This window comes from Anopheles nili, chromosome 3, assembly GCF_943737925.1.
Source record: "Anopheles nili chromosome 3, idAnoNiliSN_F5_01, whole genome shotgun sequence".
In the NCBI taxonomy this organism is placed as follows: domain Eukaryota; kingdom Metazoa; phylum Arthropoda; class Insecta; order Diptera; family Culicidae; genus Anopheles; species Anopheles nili.
The window spans coordinates 8,410,842-8,434,904 of NC_071292.1; the positions used below are offsets into that span (position 1 = coordinate 8,410,842).

The 24,063-nt window shown below is 49.1% G+C and overlaps 1 protein-coding gene across 1 annotated transcript in view; it reads left to right on the forward strand.

Annotated features, from left to right (window-relative positions):
• Window positions 1-13,505, forward strand: part of LOC128723164 (E3 ubiquitin-protein ligase TRIM9) — a 68,997-nt gene extending 55,492 nt beyond the window's left edge. The window contains exons 6-10 of the mRNA XM_053816879.1: window positions 357-389; window positions 3,435-3,574; window positions 7,843-7,981; window positions 12,906-13,139; window positions 13,216-13,505. Of these exons, the coding sequence (XP_053672854.1) occupies window positions 357-389; window positions 3,435-3,574; window positions 7,843-7,981; window positions 12,906-13,139; window positions 13,216-13,505 (836 nt within the window). The remainder of the gene's footprint in view (window positions 1-356; window positions 390-3,434; window positions 3,575-7,842; window positions 7,982-12,905; window positions 13,140-13,215) is intronic.
• The last annotated feature ends 10,558 nt before the right edge of the window (window positions 13,506-24,063 follow it).

Here is a 24,063-nt window from a genome sequence, read left to right on the forward strand (position 1 = left end):
TTATTCGCGACCCGTCGTGAAATGTACTATTAATAATGGTACGGAGCCCAGAATAACCCCCTACAGGCGTGGCGTCATTTGCGCACCACGCCAACGGTGGTTGAATTTTAATTAACTCCATAAACCCGGCACTGTGCGGGTCCACCTTGTGCGGGAGCACAATCACCAGCACACAATGCAATACAATAAAACGAATACGTTAATTGCACCGGCACCGATCGAGTGGGAAATGCAATCAGAGAAAGGTGCAACACTCAGTGCGGCACGCGATCGGATGCGGGTCAACTTGTGTGGGTGTAATCAAATCTTATCCTTTTCATCTTACCTATCCTCTCGTTTTCCCTCGTTACATGCAGCTGCCAAGGAGGGCGAGGAACGGCTACCGGCAGGTGAGAATCAGCGCAACATATTCTCCTCACTCCTCATTTTGTCGGTTTTTTTTTCTCTCGTGATTTTCGTTCGTGAAGCAATCAAAGTTTTATGTCCTTTTCGTTATTATGCACGCGGTGTGAATGGGTTTATGTTTTCATGAAGCAACTACGTACATATTTATGTTATAATTTAATCCCATTTGTCTGTTTGGAGTTGAGAGTGTTCATTCCAAATGGTTCGCTCTCCAAAGCCGCGAAAATCGATCAGACAGACATGGCGACATCGCTTGCAACAATCTAATCCGTTCGACAATGTTGTTCGCGTGCGTGGAAACCGACAATCCCGAAACCCGGGTGTGGTTGTTGTTGGTTGCCACTATGCCTTGACAACCGACTCGTTAGTGAGGTACGTAGGAGGACGAGAATGCAACAACAAAAAAGGGCAGAAAAAAGCGCCGACCGAACGAACTTTTCCCCGAGGCGCGCCAAAATCGGATGCACTCCATCAGAGCGAACAACGACACCAACAACGGTCGAGCTTATCGTGTGTGGGTGCTTCAGCGTTTCACAATGTTGCCATCGGCGGGGTAGCAAGGACACTTGAGAGTGCGTGTGAGGGTGTGCAACAAAAACATCCTCCAACGGAAGGGTGTTTTCCGCACAGTGTGCCGTTGTCTGATGGCCTGTTCGCTCGTATTCCGCTTATCGGTAGAGGACTCCCGGGAAACCGGTCTAACACCCCACGGAGGCTTTTCGGAGGGTTGCCACTGTGGACATAAACACCCACTTGACACCCTCCGGTCGATGAGGTACGGGCCTGTGTGTGTGTGGATACCCACTTACCGGTCCGTGTTCGATCGGAGTGTCAACATTGGCACGGTGGACTGTGCAAATAGGAACCAGGCAGCCTGGTTGGCTTGAAATTAGACCGAGCGTCCTCGATCGAAATTGGATTCAATTTGCAAATCCGCTCTGGCGTAAACTTCTTGCAGGTCTTTGGCTTCTGTAGTCTCCTTCACCACGACTCGTGGGAAATCGGCTTGTCGGCATGTTTTTTTCCTGCTATCAGGAAAGAAAAGTGAAAAACGATTGATTGTTGTGTTACGGTGTGAAAGCGGTGAATTTTCAAATCGCGTAACAAGTCAAATGGAACGTGCAAATTTTGGCACAATTGTATGTAAACTACAATAAACGGATGGACAAATTTCTAGGCAACCAGTAATGCGCCCATAGTGGAGCCACACCCTTTCGAAACTCGTTACTAGTTACAGGACCTTCCGGATTGTCAAATGAGAAGTACAAACTCGCTTCCATCGTCGCCATGGTAGCACGTGTGGGGTGGGTTTTGGGCAAATCGAAAGGACCTTATCAACTCGAACGCATCAAGAAAAAACCGCACTGATTGTGGCGCCTTGGTACCACTTTCGGGAATTGCATGTGCATCCATTCATCATGCACGTCAGAGGTTTCGTTGTGAGGACGATGCTCTTCGATTAACCCACCGAATCGAAGGCTTTTTTTTGCTTGCTTGCTCTGTGGTTCTTTATCCTTCCAGCCAGACACAAATTGCTGTTCACTTTTTTTTGGTGCACGCTATGGTAAGCAAAACGCATCCATTTATGCTCGGACTAGAGGCGCAGCGGTGTCGTGATTTTGCGATACTAATCGGTATCGTTTTAACGACCAACGGCGAACCCTAATGGTGGCCTGTGGGTGCCAGAGCGTTATATCTCTCTTTTTTTTTTGTTCGCAACAAACCGGAAATTGGGGAAAAAATAAGCCGCACTCTTTGCAGGCTTTTAACGGAAACCACTGGCGCATGGTAACATTGATAACAGCAATGAGCGAAATGGTAGGGAAAACCCACTAGCCGCCCTTAATGGACGAGGGCTTACGATCCGTAGGGTGTGAGTGCCCTGGAAAGCGTCCGCAATCTACCCAAAAGCCCGGATGTGATGAAGTGTGAAACTACAGGACATTGTTGCACTATCCGTAGGCCTCTCAACGCGTAACGGGTGCGTATTACGAGCTATCAACTGCACCAGTGCACCGCAGTGCATATAGCGGTTGCAGGTCGATGCAAGCAGCAAAAAAAATCCGATTTTCCATCAGTGTGTTTCATGTGTAATGCAGGCGGACCTGAGCGTGTTTTTTTGCGTTTCGTACTTCCGCAGCCTTTCGTGGGTGAGGATTTTTGGTGTTCGTTTCACCCACAGGGACAGGTGCTGTCGGGCGCGTGATTTATTGGCCAGTCATTATTGAACCATATATATATCGTACGCTGACCGAGCACTTTAGCGTCACCAGCAGCAGCACTTGGTTCTATCACACTCGCAGTAGGCCGAGTACGGTGTGAATAGCAACATTGTAGAGGCGAGCTTGCAACATGGTTGCGAACTTAACACAATGTTCATATTTCCATCCATGCCTTTGCAAGCTCTTTACATTTTTGAAAATTTATGCATGTTCTCTTAATTATGCTAAACAGGTTAATGTTTCCAACAGAACTCAATCCTACACAACACAGCACATCAGATGAGTTGATGGTGAAACGTGCCTTAGTGTGAGTTAACTCTGAAAAAAAAAGTCACTAAAAATGAGTTGGCTGCCGCTAACACTGTTTGGTGGAAAATTGAGTTCAAGTGATTTTTTACAAGCAAAATAAACTTTCGCCTTGCTTCGTTTTCGTTCGTGCTTCTCGTGTTTTCGCACATTTCCGCCCAGTTGTTGCGAAAGCACACTCGCAACCCTCACCAGATGTCGACGAGAGGGCGTTACCCATCCAAACGAGCATAGTTTTAAAGTATTTATGATTACGTTAAAATTTTAATTACCCCATTTACGTTCGCCTTCCATCGCGCTTTCCGCGTTTCCGTTCACCGTGCTGGAGCTGAGTCAGCAGCGAAGAATGCTCTCGATACCGTTAAAAATTTAAATAATTCATCTCCCATTTCATGCCATTCCATGCTAATGCTCTGCGATCTCTTCTCTTATCCCGTTCTTTTTTTTTCTTTCTGCCTGCGTTTGCTCCCATTTATGCTTGTCATCACCCCGTACCCCTAGTACCCCTAGCACCCGTCATCATTCCGGAGGACTGCTCGGCGGAGAACAACTCCGTAACTGTTGCGTGGCAGGCGCCAAGCCACTCGTTCGTGCAAGGATACGTGCTCGAGCTGGACGACGGCAGCGGCGGCGAGTTCCGGGTAAGTGTTGGCGTGCAGCACCCCATTTCCCATCGTCTCCTGCAAAAGGCAACGAAGCGCTAAAACCACATCAGTAAGACAGATGCCGTTCGTAATCGCTTGTGTGGAAGCGTACCGACGGTGCTAGGTGAGGGATTTCCAAGCCAGAGAGCGTAGTAAAGTGTCCTTACGGCGATCAGTTGGGGTTGGGGAGTTGATTTTTCGATCCCAATCGGCTTCTGGTGGTTTTGAGCGGTATCTCTCCCGTCGATTTATCGACCTGACTACGAAAGGTCCTTGCTGGCAGCGACCAGGGTGACTCAAATCCTGCCAGCAGTTTGTCGAACGAAGGACAATGCGTTTCGTTTCGGAGAACGGGTGATGCGATCCCGCCCGGCGATGATGAGTGTAATCGAAAAGCTTCGTAAAAGCCATTGGCTGTGTGTGGGGTGGAAAACGAGCCCTCTCTGGCTTTGATGTAACCTGAGTCTTCTGGTGCTGTGTTCATTAAATCCGCACCCCAGACGACATACCGGGCTCGACTTAGGGTATTAATTTGTGATCGTACTTCACGCAAGCGTATTGCAAAGACATCACAAAGCTTAAGAAATGCATTCACATCAGGAAGTGGCGAAGTTAGCGTTTCATGAACTACCTACGAATGATTCGCTCGTTCAGTCTGAATGGGCTGAATGGGTGATTAATTCAACTATCAAACCAACCTTTTTCCCGCAGGCTGTTAAGCTCTCATCACGTCAGCTTAAAACTCATCAATTCCACAAAATGGGCACGCGCAGAGAGCTGTAAACGTTTGAATTGTCCTTACAATCATCCGGGCGGAAGAGGCGCCATTCGCACGCTTGGCCCCAATTGGGGGGGGAGTGAGCAATAAAACAAGAAATCACCACAAGATGAAAGCTCGACTCGGGCCGCAATTCCAGCCCGTGGATGGGTGAGTGGTTGGAAAAACCCAGCCAGGCAGCATCAGCACGGACCTCCCATCCTCGTGGTCGCGGTCCATAAAATCTTCGCTATCCCGAGCATTCAAATATGCCGGAGTGGAATGAATTCCATTATGGTGCGTGTCGTAAAGTTTGAAATCCCACCGGAAATCCCACCCCCGCGGTTTCTGTTCCGCGCCCCATCCTGGACCGGCATCTTTCGCATGCGTCGAAATCCTTCGAAACCCGAGCCCCTTTTCCGAGCGCACATCAAAGTGTCACGCACGCATGTGTGTGTGTGTGTGGGTTTTTGGGGTGCAGCCAGCCAACGAAGCCGTCCGGCATGGGCTGGAAAGGAGTACGACCGCCTTCATCAAACCATACAACGGCTGCCGGTTATCAGAGGGCTCCATCGCGCGCACGTTTGTCCAACCGGGAACTAGGGAAAGGGACTGACCTTTTGGCTGCCCATCAGTGGGGAGGAGGACCACACGGATCATTAGAGGCAAAAATGCACATAAATTGCTCCGTTCTAGCCCAACCGGTTCCGAACCCCCCTACTCACGGAATGTTCCCTCGGGAAAAATAGCTTCCGGGGTTGGGACGAAGGAAAACTAACGCATTCCAACTGGCGGTGGCATTTGTGGCGCCCCAGGTCCAAAGGCACGTTGGCCAACGAAAATTGTCCCTTCGTTCGTTGCTCAACTTTTCCCAACCGAATGGAATGGGTGAGTCCGGGAACTTACACGCGCACGAAAACGTACGCCTCCATTGTCGCGTTGGTAGTGGACAACTCCCCAAAAAACCGACCGAACACGGCAAATTAGCAGCACACCCTGCTTTTGCTCCGTATCCCCCACATGGGTGGCTTGATTTTTTTTCTTACATTCGGTGCTAAAGGACCAAACCCCTTTTGAAAGCCACCGCCACCATTTCGTAAGTAGCCTTACCACTTCCGGTGGGCCGTTCCGTTGAGTAATGGCGACGCCGTTTGTGCCGTTGCGATAGTGGCCGCTTTTTCCATTGTCACTCTCGGAAGGTTCGGGGGCAGTGCCGGTCAATTGTCACCATTGTAGGCAACGTGACTTCATTATAGGGACCCTTGGGTTCTTTCTTTCTTGGATGGGGCGGTACATTTTCCTTCGCAAAATCGCTTCACCACTCTCCCCACCAGAATGTACTTACGGTCGTCGGTTGGCGTAATCTCGTTTTGCGTGTCGAGGGATTAGGCGGGAGTATTTTTCTATGACTCGTGTATTTTTTTTTTGCTTTTTTTTTGGGAGGAAATTTAATGGCATTTTGGTGATGCCTTTTTAGAAATGTTCTTCGTACGCTCAGAATAATACATTCATAAACTGGAGCTTTTCAAGGGAGAGAAAGAATACGGGTTCTGCTGTTGGAAACTCCACGGCTGAAACTAGCCGTGTATGCTGTAGTGTGGAAAGCCATAAGGGCAAATTTCGGTCCCATTTCTCATGCACACCGCAGGAAACTCGTTTCAAATCCAATTCAAGCGGCGCGTGGAGAAACGCTGAAGCTGAACTTAAGTTGATTTTCATCCCGGTAGACAAACAATCGTCGTCCCGATGGCATCCATGCATAAAATGCTTCATTTTCCGTGCCACAATAATGCTTCGTGCGCATCGTGCGGATGTCTCTATCTCGACCGTAGGGCGAAGGTAGTGTGACATTCCTAGGCACGATGGCTAGAGTTCCCTTCCGGTGGGAATATTCACACAGTTCCTGACACATCACGCACGTGGTACTGGCCACCAGAAGCCATTCTATCATGCCGGTTCCGGCACTCCATCAGCATTGGAACGATGCCGGCAACAAAAGTGGCAGCAAAAAAAAAGCTAACATTTCGAAGGGGAAAAGGAAAAAAAGAAGTATATATTGCACATCCAGCCCCATACGGCTTTAATACTATACCGTCATTCCGCCCAGTGGAAGCGACCACACGGAAAGCGATTTTCATATCTTATGGAATGCCGTGCCGTGGGCCGTTCCGTCTTGTCGGTCGATTTTTTGGAACCATCGCCTACCGGCAGCCGGTGGTGTAATAACTCTGCCACGGTAGACACCCAAACTGAACACATTCGACCAAATGCTGCAGGCCATGCACCGTGCCAACGTCATGCGGTGCTTCAGTGAGGAGGCACTTTGCATCTTTCGGCTGGCTCTCGTCTATTCGGCCAGTTGATAACGCCTCTCGTCCTCGTGAGAGAGCGAGGAGTTTTTTTGGACGAGTTTTTCCGTAACGACGCCTTATCGCGATTTCTCACTCCGTGCACGCTACGAGTCATTTACGCTCGATAAAAGTGGAAGTTGATATTGTTCCGTGGCGAGTGTACGGTAAAGTAGGTCGGAACTGCCACACTGTCTGGCGAATGATGATGGTTTATGTGATGTAGGAGAAAATGGAACAGAATGGTTAGGCTTTTTTAAAGGGTGCACTAATTTAGCTGCAGTGAAAATGGTCACGGATAATAGTACAATTTAACATTTTCTTTTTGTTTCTTAAAGTTTACAAATAAAGAACGAAACATGTCAACCTCAAAATGATTAATGATTAACGACTCCTGAATCTTTGAAGTTCTTTCCAATAGATCATAGCATTGTTGGCATTCCTTTCTTCTCCAATCATGCAGCAAATCATTAAAACTCGAATCTTTCCGTCAGACTCCGCTTGTCATGGTGCTCTCGTGGGGTGCAAGGATTTCGATAAAAATAGAATAAAATTTACATGACTCACGGGCGCCATCCATTACCACCGCGAGCAACCCGTCGGTTTCCTTTTTGTGCACCGACGGAAGATTTTCTGCCACCCACTTGGCTCCCGTTGGTGGAACGCGAACGACTGCAGGCATTCGGAAAACGGAACGGCACCGGCTGCCCGCGCGCGTGTGTGTGTGTGGGTTTCTGCTGGTGGGAATTAAAAATTCACAACGTGTCGTCTCCTGCTCAATCGTCCTGGGACGAGCTGGTGTTCGCTCGGTGGCGCTTCGCTTCGTGCTTTAAAACCCGGCAGTGCTTCGACAGCAGCATAAATATTCATTTCATGGCCACCAGCACCAGACGGTCTTGCGCAATTGATGTGACTGGCCGTTCTAGCAGACTCGTGTTTATTATGAGGAATTTTCTTTTCCATGCATTTTATCGCCATTACATCAGAGGATGAGAGTGACGTTAGGTAGTCTTTTAAATAATGAAACCAACATAATGTGACATCAGCGCAACATCGTCTTAAATAGACTCGCTCGCTTATTTTGTACCTCTACATATATTTCGCTCCATTCGCTCAACACTGCATCATTATCCTTCCGTGTTTTTATTCGCCACGTTTAGGAGGTCTATTGCGGCAAGGAAACGATCTGCACCGTCGACGGGCTGCACTTCAACTCGATGTACAACGCGCGTGTTAAAGCCTTCAACAACACCGGTGAGGGTGAATATTCCGAGCTTATTGGATTACAGACGGCAGAAGGTAAGTTTGTCAGTCTTTCGTACCGCGCTTGAAGGAGCACAGACACAGATACACATTCATCGCGACACGTGGTTGATTGAAATAAAGTGAAGAGCAAAGGATACACCCAAGCGTCGGGGAGGGAACTCGTGGATTACCCGGAGTTAGATGAGTAGCAGTTTTCTGCCACTGCATCACGGGCATCTAGTGGATGGAAGGACACCAGGGAACAGTGTGTTCCGTGGTGTCCTTCTTACGGCTCAAGCCCACCACTGAGGCGGCTGTGTTTTGCAAACACAGATTAAGCACTTGTTCGCGACGGAAGCTAAACCCTCGACAGCACGTGTCTGTCTGTTTTATGGCGGAGAAAATTGCTTTTTTTTCCCCCGTAGCTGTTGAGCCAAGAGGACTCTGGGTGAATGAGTATCCTTGGGAGAGAGGACTTATGTACGACAAGATGCAAACCGCTGTGTCGGAAGTATTCCTCACAAGGACATAATGGTGGCCGTTTTCTTGTTAGTGGTACATTTCCTTCGCTTTGAGCGGAACGGTGGTCCGTGCATCTCGCTGAATGTTGGGTAATCAAAGAAGCCATTGGACGAAAACTCACGCAGTAACCATTGCCAGGAAGCAGAAGATGCAGTATCGGGATTGTCGGCAACTGAAAGTATCATCCATCTCGGAGAAAACGGAAAACGTTTTAAATTTTCTTTCGTGCTCGGAGTCGCATCGTGACAAAGATGGCGTACGCCACCCAGCGTCGGTTTCTCAGTCTGGCGTACACGAACGAGAATCCGAAGTTGCCGAGCCGGAAGCGTAGTGATGCGGTGTTGAAATCGTACAGCTCGTGCTACGATACCCGGGCCTGGTCGCTTGATGCGGTGAAACAGACGCAGTTCATCGGTGACGTCGCCAATCGAGCGCTAACGCACGCGGCTAAAGCTCCACTACACGTAAGGACACACGCCGGGGAAATCGATGGAAATTCGTGGGAATCGTCGTTGTACTTTCCGTTGGTGTACTTTCGTTCAAGTCCTTCTCCGGTGCGGAACTTACAAAGGAGATCCTGGTGCGCTTGGATGTGGACAATTTAGCCGATTACATTCTCAGCCTCCGGAATGAGGTGAAGCAGAAAGTCAGCACGATTGAATCGCTCCAGGAGGCCAAGGCAAACTTGACGAACGAAACGGAGGAGCTCGATGCTAAACTGCAGGATCTGACCGAGCGGAACCTGCAGCTTGATGCAGAAATTGTCAAGTGTCACGAGCGGCAACGTGAAACGAACCAATTCGATGAGCAGGAGCTGGCGGAAATAGGTCAGATGATTATCGACCTGCGAGATCGGAACGAAGAGCTGGAAGATGGGATGGAAGCACTGCAAAACCAACTGCAGGAGCTGCAGACGGCCGCCGAGTCGCCAGTTGGGGATTGCGTGCCGGCCAACGTCGAAGCGGAGAACAATTTTCTCAAGTTCAAGGCGAAGGATTACGATCGATTAGAGAGCGAGCTGGCCCTGTTCAAGGGCGAGTACGATAATCTGACGCACCAGCGGCGAGATTTGGCCGAAGAGCTCCAGCGAGCCCAGCAGTACCGGCATCGAGCGATGGAGCTGAAGCACGAGCTAAAGGAAGAGTTGCATCGCCGGGAGATGGTCGAGGAGCAGATTGAGATGCTAGTGGTGAGTTGTTGGTGGGCAAAAAAAAAACAACCATCGCCAAATGCTTGCGCTGGGAATCGATTTTACGGTACTGTTCACTTTCTCTCAAAACTAGAACATGTACGAAGAGCAGTCGATTGAGCTGAACCAACTGAAAGATCAAGCTCGTACGCTCAATCGTCCTTTACAAGACCGGCTTTTCGACGAATCGACGATGGATGAGTCTCAAACTGCGCTTAGCGAGATTACAAGCCGTGCAGAGGAATCACAGTTGGCCGCATCTACATCGCAGTTGACGTCTTTACAAGCGCGAACGCTGGCGGAACAAGAAAATGTCGGTCAGGCGTCTCCATCCTGCAGCGTTTGTCCGGAGAACTTGCGCCGCATTGAGCTGCTGAAGCAACAGATCGCGTCTCTGCAAGAGCAAGGACCCGTTGCCGACGAGTCCAGTGCTGCTTCCCAGAACCAACAGATAGCGGACCTGCGCCGGGAGCTTGATGAGTGCCAGCGCCAACAACGGGAAACAGCTGACAAATATGCTTCCCTTCGCGAGACATCCACAGCCGACTATCAGGAAATGGGCCGATTGAAGTTGCAACTGGAGCAACTAACCAGTGGCATGTCAAACGATGCACCTTCTGGTCAGAAGGAGCTGGCTGAAGCAAACGAGCAGCTGCGTGTTTTACGAGACGAAAGCGAAACACTCCGGAAGGATTTGACGGAGAGCCGACGGCGTGTCGCAGAGCTGGAAACAAAACTGCAATCTCCGGCGGATCCGTCCACACAGAAAGCCGCAGGTGGTGCGGAATGTTGTCCGGAGAAGGCGAACAAAATTTCCGAGCTTGAGCAAGTCATTTCCGGGTTTAAAGATGCAAGAAGCCCTGAGCCACAGCCATCTGACGACGCTGGTTTGGTAAGTTTGCGTGAGGAAAATGCGAAGCTTGTGCAGAGAATCAGCACGCTGGAAACCGAGCTGGCTGCTAATGAAAAGAAAATCAGGGATTTACAAGAAAATCCGACAATGGTCAAGAGCGAACCTACCGATGGCGCCGGTGTTGAGGGTGCAGATGTGAGCTCGCTGTTATCGCAGCTAGAGGAAAAGAATGAAACAATCGAAAAGCTTCGATTAAAGCTGGACACTCTTGAGGCGGGTGGTGGCGTTGGTATCGGGTTCTTGACGGGCACCGATGATGATGCCCGTGCTTGTCAGCAAGAGCTAGCCGATGTGCGTGCTCGTTTGGAAGCATGTGAACAGGACTTGCAGAACCATGCACCGCTGGCAGAGGGACAAACGGTGAGAAAAAGCGTCCGTATCAGTGACGAGGTGGAGCAGTTTGAGGCGCTTTCCGCCAAAGAGGAGCTGGGCAGTGAGGAGGACGAGAAAGAAACGGAGGAAATTAAGGCCGAACCACCGGAGGATGGCGAGGACAATGCGTCGGAAGCGTCTCAAGCGGAGGACGAGCTCGATGAGTCGCTCGAGAAGCTCGAAGAGCTGCAAGAGAACATCGACAGGCGGTGTTCATTGGCAGCACGCAAATCAGCAGCCCTGTTGGACGGCGAGACTCGAGAATGCGATTGTATCCGGCTGATAGCCGCCAAGGTAGCCAAGAGTGGTCTAGAGATGCTGCTCGTGGCGGAGCTGTACGTGCTGCTGCAGGAGATTTGTAGTGCCATCACGCGGAAGAACGCCGTGCTCGGTCGAAACGTGACGGTGCTGGCCAACAGCATGACCAAGTGCTGGCAGGTCATCACGGATGCCCGGGTCATGATGCACATGGAGCTGATGAACCGCACCAATCATCGTACGGTACCGACGAACGACGAGATGGCTGAGACGGTCGAGGACAATCGCGCATCCTGCTACGCGGGACAGTTCGGTCGACTGAGCGTTCGTCCGTCGCACGCAGAGACAAGACCTTCGCTTCCGGAACATAGGTCGCAGGCGATGGAAAGCGACGATAATAGGCTTTCGAATGCGCTCAACTGCGAGGTGTCGAGGTAGGATGTTTGGGGACTGCGTGGGATGGACATTCCATCGTCGTCGTCGTCGTCGTCGTCGTACATTGTCACCATCGGTGGTTATCTGTATGTTGCAGGCGACGAACCATTAAATGGATGGAAAATACGAAAAGATCGAGCCGCTGACGATGATTTGCAGACAGCCAGGAAGGCCAGCAACGGATTGCTCTCAACGGGTTTTGTCTCGGACGGAAACGTTTACTAAATTCCATGAAGAAAATTTCGGAATAGAAGGAGCGTATGAAAGGATTTTTTTTAAATTTGGTAGTATTTTTTACAGTCTCTAGGTTTTGTTTGTTGAATAATATTTTGGGTGTTAAAATGGCTGGAAACATCAAAGAAATATTCCAAAGAACCGAAAGGAAGGAAGCATTTTAAATTGCACCCACAAACGCTCCCGGTCGCGGTCTAGCCATCGACGGAGTGAACTGACGAGTACGCATTCATTCCTTCCTATTTCCAACCATAATCGATGACACGTCTACCGAGTGCAATGGAGCGTAAAACGAGGCGGAACATGGCTGCTGGCTTGCTTTTCCATCGAAAGGTGCCTTCACACAGATTGGACCAGCAATAGTCGCTTTTCCGACCAACCATTTATGTTTCTTTTTTCCCGATTCAACCCGCTACGGATAATATAACTCTTTTCAGTGGCAGATTTGGCGTATTTCACCCTCCGTTTGCCGATGGGAAGATGTATTCGTAGCTTGAACGCGTTTTTACGGTGCTCCTTGCCAATCCACCCACTAATTTTCCAGAAACGATTCCGTCTGTCGATTGCAGCTATCGCCGTTGGCCATTTCGGACTGGATGCCTGCAGGAATTGGTGAAAAAAGGGCGGTTTGGATAGGGAATTTGGAGTTGTACGATGAAATAAATTTACACCTGGTGCTCCTTTGCTGGATGCTGCTGTTGGTGGAAGTAATTTCGTTAATAGCTGGAAAGTGCTGTTTCGAACAGAATTCAACGGGTTGAGATTCGAATGGGGTCTAACGAATTAATGAGTTGTGCAGCGCTGGAGACGAACGTTTGTGTTACAGCGTAGACGAATTATTTCCAGTGGAAGCGTTTAATTTTACTTCGTCATTCATTTACAGTTACGATTAGACGTTGTAATGGCGCTTGAAGAGCTCGGTTTTCCAGAGTAGTTTAATAAAAAAAAACAACATTAAGTAAACCACAGTCGCATGGTGTCTGCTTCAAGGATTCTGCTGTCTAAACCAACAACCAGCCGTAACGTGGTTTGCGTTTCTTCTCGTTTCGTTACAGTCGCATGGTTCACATTCGATTCGGTCCTCAGTGGTGGTCCCTGTTCCGGGCTAAACTTCTCCGGTGGCAACCAGACCGTTTCGGCCGACGGCTGGGAGCACCGGGTGGCGCTCGGTTCCGTTGGATTCTCGAGGGGCGTGCACTACTGGGAGTTTACCATCGACAAGTACACCGCCGACACGGATCCGGCCTTTGGCGTGGCCCGACTTGATGTGGCCCGCGATAAGATGCTCGGTAAGTTGTGCCGCGACGTCTTCTTAACCATCAGTGATCCCTTCCAGCTAATGCGTACGTTTCGTGCTGTCCACAGGCAAAGACGACAAGGGCTTCGCGATGTACATCGACCGGCAGCGGTCCTGGTTCCAGCACAACAGTGTCCACGAGCGTCGCGTCGAGGGCGGGATTTCCACTGGCAGCACCGTCGGTGTGCTGCTCGATCTGGAACGGCACACGCTGCATTTCATCGTGAACGAAATGCCGCAGGGTTCGGTGGCGTTCCGGGACCTTTATGGTGTGTTCTACCCTGCCGTCAGTGTCAACCGGGGCGTCACGTTGACCCTGCACTCGGGTATGGACGCGCCACGCATGGATTATCACTAGGATCGGCGTTCACTAGTTCGTTCCACTAGCGCCACGGCCCTTCACTAGCTGTCACGGTAAGGGGCGTGAATCACGCGAATCTCCCTTGCGTGTTGGGGTCGTACCAGTCTTCAGAAAGACAAATAGTTGCCATAGCGAGAGAGAGAAAGAGAGAGGGTGTTTTTTTATCCCGTAACTTAGCATCCTTCAAACACCACCGGTGAAAGGTCACAAGCGCTTAGAGGGTTTTCTTTTAACGTTAATTCCAGGGTGAGAACTTCGTTTCGAGCCAACATAGATGACTAATAGCCGCAGCTTCATCGAATGCAAATATCGAGCGATTTTGTACAACCAGAGCACGAGTTACAAGCCCAACCAACCTCGTGTTCAGAAGAACTGAAGCCATACTTTGTGAGCGTGTGCTTTTATCGGCCAGTTTCCATCACAACCCACGACTTTTCCGCATGCGGCGCGGGCTTCGGGTTATAATGCTAATAGAAATGTACCACGTTTCGCTCCCTTTTCGAGCGGGACAGTTTTGATCTGTACCGGTGCCGTGTAGATTCCACCGGTGGATTTGCATTTTGCCATCCCGACCCTGAAGGAGGTCAATAGGTGAGCAACAGCAGCAGCACGTTTCGTACATCATGGTACAAAAACGGCGCTACAAATCGGGCACTACTGATCGTTGCGAGAAACTGCTTGCCACGAGGAGTCAGCGCGATTGGTCTCGCAAATTGGTCGTCTTAAAGGCAGCTCCGGTTTTGCCAATTAATGCAAAAATAATACACCGGTACGGATCGTGGCTGATTAGCGGTATGCTAATAGCGAGCACGAGCTGGACCGGTGTTTGCACGCGGGATGATACCGGATAAGGAAACATTTGCATACTTCTTGCTTGCGAAAGGGGCGAGCAACTGCCCAACAACCAAAGAAAGGCTCATTTGGAAAACTTGCCAACCGTCGTCGGTATGATAACGTTTGACTTGTCGACCGTGTCGTGTAGCAACATTTTTTTTCCCACATTTCCCCAAATTGTTGCGCTGTTTCGTACCTTCACGCGCGAAAGCAAAGGGTTTTCCTACTGCAACCACCCGCGAATGCGCGTCATTAAACGATGCCCGATGAAACATTCAACATCCGCCACGCGTGATAAATGCGCATATAACGAGAACGAAATGAATTGGTTTCCGGTTTCGGGTACACCACGATTGCGCTGCTCACCAAGCGAGTCATTATTGAAATGAGCCGTGATGGGGACGGGCGGGCAAAAATGAAATCACCGGAAAATGAAATACTTTTCCGCGCAGCAAACCAACGCAACGGGACATGGAGGGATGCACTTGAGGTGCGAAATCGGTTGGAAATCGATTAACGAACTCGCACTATTGCCGTTTGCCACTGGCCGTGGGAATTGGAATCAAACAGTACGAAACGAAAATCAAAACCGAAAGCAACAATGGAAACTGCATATTGAATTAACGTTCGTTCCGGGGGGTTCCCATTGCGCAGGGGGTCAGTAGTAAGACCAGGAGTGGAGCAGTTGAACCAGTGCATCCTTTTTTTTTGATCTCCCTCCCCCCGGAAATGTTGCAATGATTTTTGTTGTTTCTCTTTTTTGCCTGTATCGATCATTATCATCATCATTTGTCGGTGACAAAAGGTGACCCCGTTTCAGATCGCCCGCAGCGCAAGTACTCGATTATTTGTGGTTCATTATCGCCGTTGCATCGATCGGTGGTGTTGGAGAAGTAAGTGAGGAAAAAAAATATCGCCAGCATTTATCATTAGTTGTAGGTACGTGACATCGATCCTTGTTTGTTGGTTTTTGGCTCTTACACGAAGGGCTACAAAAGCAGCTAGATTATTTATATTGCGCACGCTTTAGGTTGCGTGGCTGGTATGTTTTATTTATTTTGTTAACAATTTTATGCATAGCTTGAAGCCGGAAAATCCTCCATAAGAGACGAACAACGGGAGAGTGAAGTTTGGTGCGATTAAAGTGGAACGCTTATAATTGTATTGGGCATTGTGTATAAACCATCACAAACAATCGAAAGTGTAAATGTTTCTTCGTTTTAACCCCCCTCGAATCCATCATTTGCACTTTATCAAAACTTCTGCACAAGATTCGTAAATGGCGCGATAGGGACACAAGCAACTAGACACACTGTATAATCGAGATGAACCCTTCACTTTGATAGAACCGCTCTAGCACAAAAAAAATCAAAAGATAGCATTTTAGGCGTACACCCGCTCGATAATACTCGATTAAATGAAAACATAAAATTAAAACAAACAAATTCTATCACGTTTGCATACATGGGAAAGGAACGTTTTAAACCAGGCACGGTAAGTTGAAAGCGTGGGTGTGTTTTTTTTGTATCGTTTTACCAGCAAATAGTCACATGTATGTATAGTTGACACTGGCGAGCGAACGAAAAACGCAAAAATGTGCATCGAAAAGCCATTGATTTGTACAAAAATTGTAAAGTTATCTCTACTCCTCCAAAGTAAGTTATTTTATCGACTAACCTAGCGTAGATGATGTAAGCCGCGACGAGACGAAACCCGCTTATTCAAGAAAAAATGGCGCGGGGAAAACCAGAAACAAAATTATAATACTCATCCTCGGAAAAGGACACGTAGTCGCGCTAAACTTCTCATAAAGCGAAGCACACAAACCTAGCACCTGGTGGGATCCGGCACTATGAAGGGGTCGGTGCAAAAAAAAGGTCGAACTCATATTTGTCTCGCTTCGTAATCATTCGATCCCCAAACTCCACTTGTGTTATCATTCCCCCCAAATGGAAACAAACAAAGAGCTTCTGACATTGAACTAGACATGTGAAAACCAAGCGAAACGAAATAACGAAATAGATTTTAAAGTAACTAAGGAATTTCGAAGTAAAGTAAAGCAACTACAAATAACGAAACACATATTATCAACAATGCTAGCAAATGAAGGAGAGAAAATAAAAGAAAACTCGCTACTCGTAAGACACAACGCATGGAAGCGGTCGAGAGCGATCAGGTGTATTCCGCGGACGAGCCGTCCGATTACAGATGCCGGCACGTAACCGGTAGAATTTAATCGTACGTTTAGAAGTCAAGGTCACAAAGATGCGCGCACTCGAAGGCGAGTGCGAAGGGAATTAAATCCGAACGATAGATAACACATTCACCCACACACACACCACCCCCAAACAGTGTAGTGCTAATCCTTTGGTAATACATTGAAGAGTAATAAAACGTATGTAAGAAAAAAACAACAACGAAAACGTGAGTCGCATCATCGTAAAGCATTGAGAAATTGGCTTGGAATTGGTTTAAACACGCTCGTAATGAAAGGGCTTGGTCTGCAACGGAATGTTGTTTGAAAAAAAAAAAAACGCTGCCCCATAAAGCTCATCGCGTTTAATCCTTATGGCAAATGGGAAAATCCGTCCGCCTGTCCCTGCGGTTTGCAACTCGAATGTGGCTCCCGGTGTAGGTCTAGCCCATTACCAGAGCCCATGTTCGTGTTCCGCGGCCCGGGAAAAGCAACAGATAAGACAGATAATGCGAAGTGCACCGGGGTGTAAAATTTCATTTCATTCTGCGCCGGCCTGGAATTACGTTTTCCCACACTGTGCGAACGGGCGCGTTTCTTATTTGTCTCCTCTTGCCATTCAGCTAGCTTTTACGCCGCATCTTTTTTTTTATTATCACCAACACGAGGATTCGGAAGCTTTGGATTGGAGCCCTCGAAAGCCGGCGGTGGTGACCGGTGGTGTGTTAAAATCTACATTAATCCGTTCTGCTCGGTGCCGGTGGCCTATTCAAAGGTCCAGCGCAAATGAACAAATGTGACCAAACTGCCAGCTCCCGTCGAGCCTCTCCACTGGGCTCTTACCGGGACGAATGGGAAATGGGAAAATTTTCTAATAACATTGACCTTAAGCTAGCAAACCCGGGATGTCCTGTGGCGTCCTTTTTTTTATGTGGCGTCCTCTCTTCTTTTTTATTAATATTCTTTGTCTCCTCCAGCACCAACCAATTGCCGTTGGCTTTTGGTTTAACACGAGCAATTTAGGGCTCGGTGGTAAATTTGACCAAAATGCCGCGCCTACCGTACGAGCAGCCAATCCAACGTAAGGCACGGCATTGGCCACCGGCAGGGAAGCTGGCAGGAAACAGTCACATTAAAGCCAGCACAAGTGCCCTTTCGGTGTGGTAGGGGTTTTTCCTTTGTTTCGCTCGCGTGGCCCTTCAAACGATCGGTTCGTCCTTCGCAACCCACGGACGGGCCAAAGGAAGCTGGGAAAATCCATCTCCACCCTCTCCAGGGCCACACATTAACCGAAAACACATCCAAAAAAAAGGGCGGAAAATGTTTGTAATCCAATTATGAGAACATGGGATTAGGGCGTAGGTTAGGGGACAGTGTTTTTTTTTGTTTTGCTTTCGCTCCCTTAAATTGTGCGCCCCGTTGTCTTGGTGCTTTTCCCGATCGTCCTGTCGAATGTCGTGTGTGTGCGCGTGGGTGAGTTTATCCCCCATTTCCGATCGTCCCTTCGCTACGTATCCCGCGCCATTTAATAATCTGCCCTTATCGGGAGGTCAGGTTGTTTTGCCCCTGTCGTCCTTTTTTTCCTCCGATTTTTCTTTTCATGCCAAACTCACGTGTTTTTTGTTTGGTGCTGTTGTGGGTGTTCTATCCCACGACGGTTTCCGCGCAAGGATATGGCCGCTGAACATGTCCCAACGGTCGGGGGTCATGTAGCACGCGGTGGTACATGTTTTTGTGTGGTTTTTCACATTCCAAGAAATTCAGACCGAACCGCCTCTCGCATCGTGCTGAATCGCTTCTTTAAAAGGATACTGGACAGCGGACGAAAGGGCGACTTTCTTCAATAATACTCGTCGGTTTTGGAACGTCTTCCCCATGATTTATAGACGACAAAAATGCAATTACTGCTTTCGTCTTATCGTCAACATCACCATCAAAATTGAATGAAATCATTGCGCTATGAGCCATTAATGAGCCAACCATTGCAGCCCACGCCACGGGAAATAGGAAACGGTTGAAATGGTAAAACATAACTGAAGCAACCATAATTAAAGTTTTACTGTCCCGCCCATCGCGACAAACCCCATCATTGCCTGCAGCTGTCCAAGCGTGGCAGCTTGCGAACATGTTCCGCCCAATGCCCGAGCCAAAATACCGAATAACCGATAAAATTGCGAGGGTGTAAAGTCACATTGTGATAGGGGTTTCGGTTATGGCTGCCGCTGCTGCTACTGCTGCTGCTGCCGGGTACTACGGTTTCCCAAAAACCACGGCCCAAAACCCCATCGTTTAAACCAAGCCCTACTCGTCCGGAATGCAGCGGAGGACCCTCAGGGATCCGGTCAGAAATGGGTGGGAAATTTATTGGACAATTTGTCCACATCGTCCCGTGCTTATCGAGTAACCCGTCCGCAAGATGAGCCCGGCGTAGGCGGATTGTATTGGCCCCCTAATGAAGGGATTTTTGTGCGCCGTGAGATGTAATTATGATTAAATTATAAATCAAAAGCAACGTACCGGGAAAATCGCACCGGTTTTTGGGGGTGGATGCTGAATCCAAGAGCCGTTGGTGCTGTCACTGGTATCTCGATACCGACGATGCGGATGTGTAATTTATTTTTCTTCCCCATCCGTTGCGTGATGCGGCCCGCGTTGGAAGAAGCAGTAACGAGGGGCAAAACGGGCAGATAATAATTTCGGGCGGGTGCAAATGTGGGTAATTACATTGGCGAATTGTCACATGTCAACCGCAGATGATGTATATGTTTGGCGGTGGCGAACCGGCGGCCAGTTGGCGGTTTGTCATTTATGAGCGTTTTCAGCGAGCTATAATTATCGCCAAATTGCGCTGCTTGGAAGATACGATTGTCGTACGAAAATTGGCGGGTTTATCGTTTCGTGGATTTGGTGTCGTAGGAGAGAGATGAGAAAAACGCGTTCACAAGGAATAAAGGATAACCGTTTTTGCTGGCGGGATTTAAATTGGTTTTTCCATTCCAACGGTTTTCCGCACCCAATATTCATTCGAAAGAGATTTGTCCTTCTCCGTGCGACGCCGTACGCCTGCTTTGATGGGTGTGGATAATCGTTACGGCAACCGAGTAGGCCGTGAGATCGATTTCGTGATTCGAAATTCTACTGCGAACATCGTGCTGCTGCCGTACACGCGGATGTTTACGCGCGTGCAATGTAGTCCCCGGCGCAATTAAGCGCAACAGCTGGTCGTCCTTGCCAAAAGGAAGCTATCATCCGGAGCCCCAGGCGTTTGGTACACCGTGTTCCACGGCCATTATTAAGGTCCCCTCCCGGATTCGTTTCGCTTCGGTGTAAATAGCGTCCCAATGGGACCGAGAGAAGGCGCCTCCGGAGTATGATAATCGACTCACGGTTCCCGGATGGAAAGCACATAAAATCAAACCCCGCAACGCCACCAGCGGCTTCCAGCCGTGCGTTGCTTTCGATTTTCGGTACCAGTTGGTGTTTGGAAAGCCCGCATCCGGGATGAGTGTTTAAATTTTCAAATTTTAAGTAATTTTCTACGTCCCCAAAGAACCCGCAAACACCTGTGCGCTCGCAGATTGCTCGCGATGAATCGGCGGCTGGCGTGGGTGGGGGGGGGGGAAGGATTTTCCGAAGGACGAGCCGCGTGATTGCGTACCGCACCCAAGGATGCTGATGATGATGGCGCTGGTGGTGCCAAAAATACCGCCTGGTGTGGTATGCCGGCGAAGACGACAGCATGTTTCAATTAAACTTTACATGCTTTTCGGGCGGGTTCCACCGATTCCCTTCGCGTGGGCGATTTCCATTCAGCCTTTCTCCTTGCCCGCGTTGGGTCACAGAAATGGAGGAGGGTATGTTTCCGAACCCGGAAAAAGGGGGAAAAGTACCAGCGCACTTTCACCAAGTGCTAATGATGTCACCCAACGCCCACTGGAGGGAGGAACTTCCACGCCTACCAAAAGCACCGCGAAAAGCTTCCTCACACGGCAATGAGCATATGTACCGCGTGTCTAATGGCTGGAAAAGCGGTTCCAAATCGGCACTTGCACACTAATTTCGGCACCCTCAAACCTACGCCGATGCGTTGGGTGGAGGCGTTATGAACTTCACTCGATTCGGATCGTTTTGTAGCGAATTCGGGATCGGAACGAAGTGTGGAAGAAATTCAAGATTTTCCAGGAATCGGCGCTTTCTATGTATGCGGGTCGGAGCGTAATTGAGGCTTAAAGAGGATATGCTAGGGAAGGTGTCTTTTATGCTGCAAAATATCGGTCTAAGCGATGGAGTGTGGCAATTAGAACCAATTTCAAATGCTGTAACATCCAATACAGCTCGACTGCTCGAGATGGTGCAGTTCGAATTCGAGCAGCTTCGTGTCACCGTTAATCGAGAGCTAAGTTTTTCTTTTTTTTTTCTCAAGAAAGCGTACTCCGTGTGATCGACATGGTAGAAGTAGATTTTCCACAGGATTAACTGATTTGAAACTTTTCTCAAAACCACACGAAGGTCTCGTTCGATGCAGCCGTGGTCATGGAATCATTACCAAGAACAGTGTAGTGTGTGGAAAATCTCACCAACCACTGGTCTGGAATGAGGTCGGCTGTCTATTCAAAATTAAGCACGTTTAACCGCGCACGCTCGCAATCTCGCGCATTCAAACCGTATGCAACTTTGACCATGTTATTTCACTTCCCGTCGACCGTTTGCTTCCGTTTGACGCAAAACCTCCCCCAACACCTTGTGTGCGTTTTTCCGACGGGAAAAGTTTCGAGTTGAAGCGAAAATTAAATACTATCCCTTGCCACCGTCACACGGGGGGACCGTACGGAAAAGGGTCACGGCACGGGATGCCCGTCAAAAGTTGCTGCGGGAAAACAGTCAACTGCAGTCAAACCAACGGTCAACGGTCGAGGGCTCCATCCCGATTGGATCATGCAAAACCATAAAGTGAACGAATGGAAAACTTCCGCTTCCGGTGGCGAACTGCAACGAACGAGCCGGGCGCACGGTAACACAAACGCTCCGGTTCGAGGGACCGAGGATAAGCTTGCCCTTCACGCTTGCCACCGACCAGGTAAGAAGGATATGTGTATGTATGTGTGCGTGTGTGTGTAACCACCGACTCGTGACTGGCCGATGGGTTCCACAGGATTCCTGGAAAAAAAGTGGGTAAAAATACCACAGACTCCCCGGACGGCTCGGAAACGATCGAGGAGGAAAGCCACCGGCAGGAAGTTTCACCGGCGAACGAATGGCCACCCGATAATGGGGGCTGACATACGCGTAAAATAAAAGTTTCTACCATCCTGTCCGGGCCGCGAAAGGACTCGCCGGTTTGCACACCCTCTGGTGGGAGCAGCGCGTGCTAACGTAATACGACAGTTTTTATGCGCTTTTCATGCCGGTTCGGAATCGGTTCGGAATCCACGGCAAAAGGATGGTTTACGTTTCGCGTAATGGCGAAACATTGCAAAGGGTTTGAGTTTGAGAGACGCATTCGTGTTGATGGCGAAACGAAACGAGGATTGCGCAAATCCCCAAACACACCCGTGCGTGTAAACACATCGGTGCATGAAAACGTTTGCATAATTATGAGTGTCCTGGCCTGAAGCAAGAACCCCCACGAGCCTTGATTAACCCCTCTCTTGGGGTCCCAACTCGGTGCAGGGAAATCAAACAAACACTCTCGCACGAACAATCCAGCCAGCCCAGCAGCATATGCAAATGGGTGTTCCGTTGCCCATTCCAAACACCCGGGGCAGTCGCATTCTCGGAGCCGAAGGAAACATGCTGGAATAAATTGCCATTTACACTTACTAAATCATAAGTCTTATCGGGCCTTACGGTAGCTCGCCAGGACACCTCCTGCACCAGCCGTTACCGCTGCCGAGACAATTCCCAAATGGGGAAAATGCATGCAAGGAACGGTAAATTGAACAAACAACGTCTGCTTTTCCTCGCAGCCCGTCCGGTGCAGTTTCCCGACCTCTTTACACGAACCTGCTGCTGCTGCTGCTTGCTGGTCGCTTATTCTAGCCGACCCCTTCAGAATGGCTGGAATGCATAAATCTTCACCCCCGGGAGAGGGAGAGATTGGGAAGCGTCACAAAGAGCGACACCGGTGGTAGGACCCGCGTGAAACTCGGGAAATTTATCGTTTCCATTAATTTGTCACAGTGCGATATAATTTAGTGAAGTATTAATTAAGTCCCACCGGCTCGGTGTGTGATTGCGTTCGTACGGGAGCCTCCGAGGATGAGCTTGGGCTCTGATAAAAAGTTGGCCAGTTGGCCAAACCGACCCATCCCACTCGAGGTCAAGGGTGGGGTTTTAGTGTGCCGATGGCGTTGGGAAAACTTGCACCAAAGAAACCTGCCCGTGGGAAGGGAACTAAAACGATTATGAGCGTCTTGTGATTTACTTATGCTCGGTGGAGCAAATGTGACTGAAATGCCATTCCGTTGGATGACTTGTGAATTTGTTTTTAAGGAAGAGTTGCATCCCTTCAGTTATCAATCTTTTGTCAAATAACACCCCATCAAAAATACATCATCAGTTATGAGAAAGAGCCCATAGCACCCATTATGTTAACGACGTAGTTATCGTGCTTTATATATTCACTGTTTCACATCCTTATTGATAGAAAATAATCATCCACATTACCTTCTGACGAATGGCATCCTAAAGCGGCCATTTTTGATACCATTTTTCCTTGACACCTTATCATATTCTCTCTCTATCTCTCTCACACCTTCGCTCATCTTTGCGGTGAAGTTTTGCGATTGATTTCCCAGAAGCATCTTTCACCGGTTCTCTGGAGGATGCGTGGTGAAAAATAATATTACTTCACCAACTGCCCCAGTTGGACGCGCCGTGCAGGTGCAACCCTCATTTCGCGTCCTTCTCGCCTAAGCATTTTCATTTTTATGGAGGCAATATTTCATCGTTTTCCACCCCTCCGAAAACCACCCACCGGATGTGGGTATCTTCCATCGGTGGCATCTTTTGTCTCTGGTCTGGCCCTTTGGCGGAATGAAGGTGGCAGACACTTCTGTAAGGTACGGCCTCCTACCAACCACCCACACAGTTGCCTACTGCCAGTCATTGCGGCCAGAGCAGGACCAACAGGATGTAGCGGGTCTTGTTTGCATTCGTAATTAGTTGAAATTTATTTTTCGCTCACCTTAGCGAGGTTGCCAAGCGCGCCTTAAAAGAAAACCCCTCGGCCCTGCTCGGAAAGAGCAATAAAAGCGCCTTAAACCATCACCCCACGGCCACACGGTGGGATGGATAAAAACACCTTCCACACGGTACGCACATTTCCACGCGAACAATCAGCGGTGAAGATAAGTTTAATAGCGCAAATAAATCATACGCTTGGGCGGTTGCCCATCCCCGTGATTGCGGTGTGCGGTGCAGAGAGCGGATATTTAGGTGTTGTTTTGTTACGTGGAAATATATACATTTTTCGGACCAATTTTCCACGCGCCACAGGGCATTGGCCCGGGCCGGTACGAAGATTCA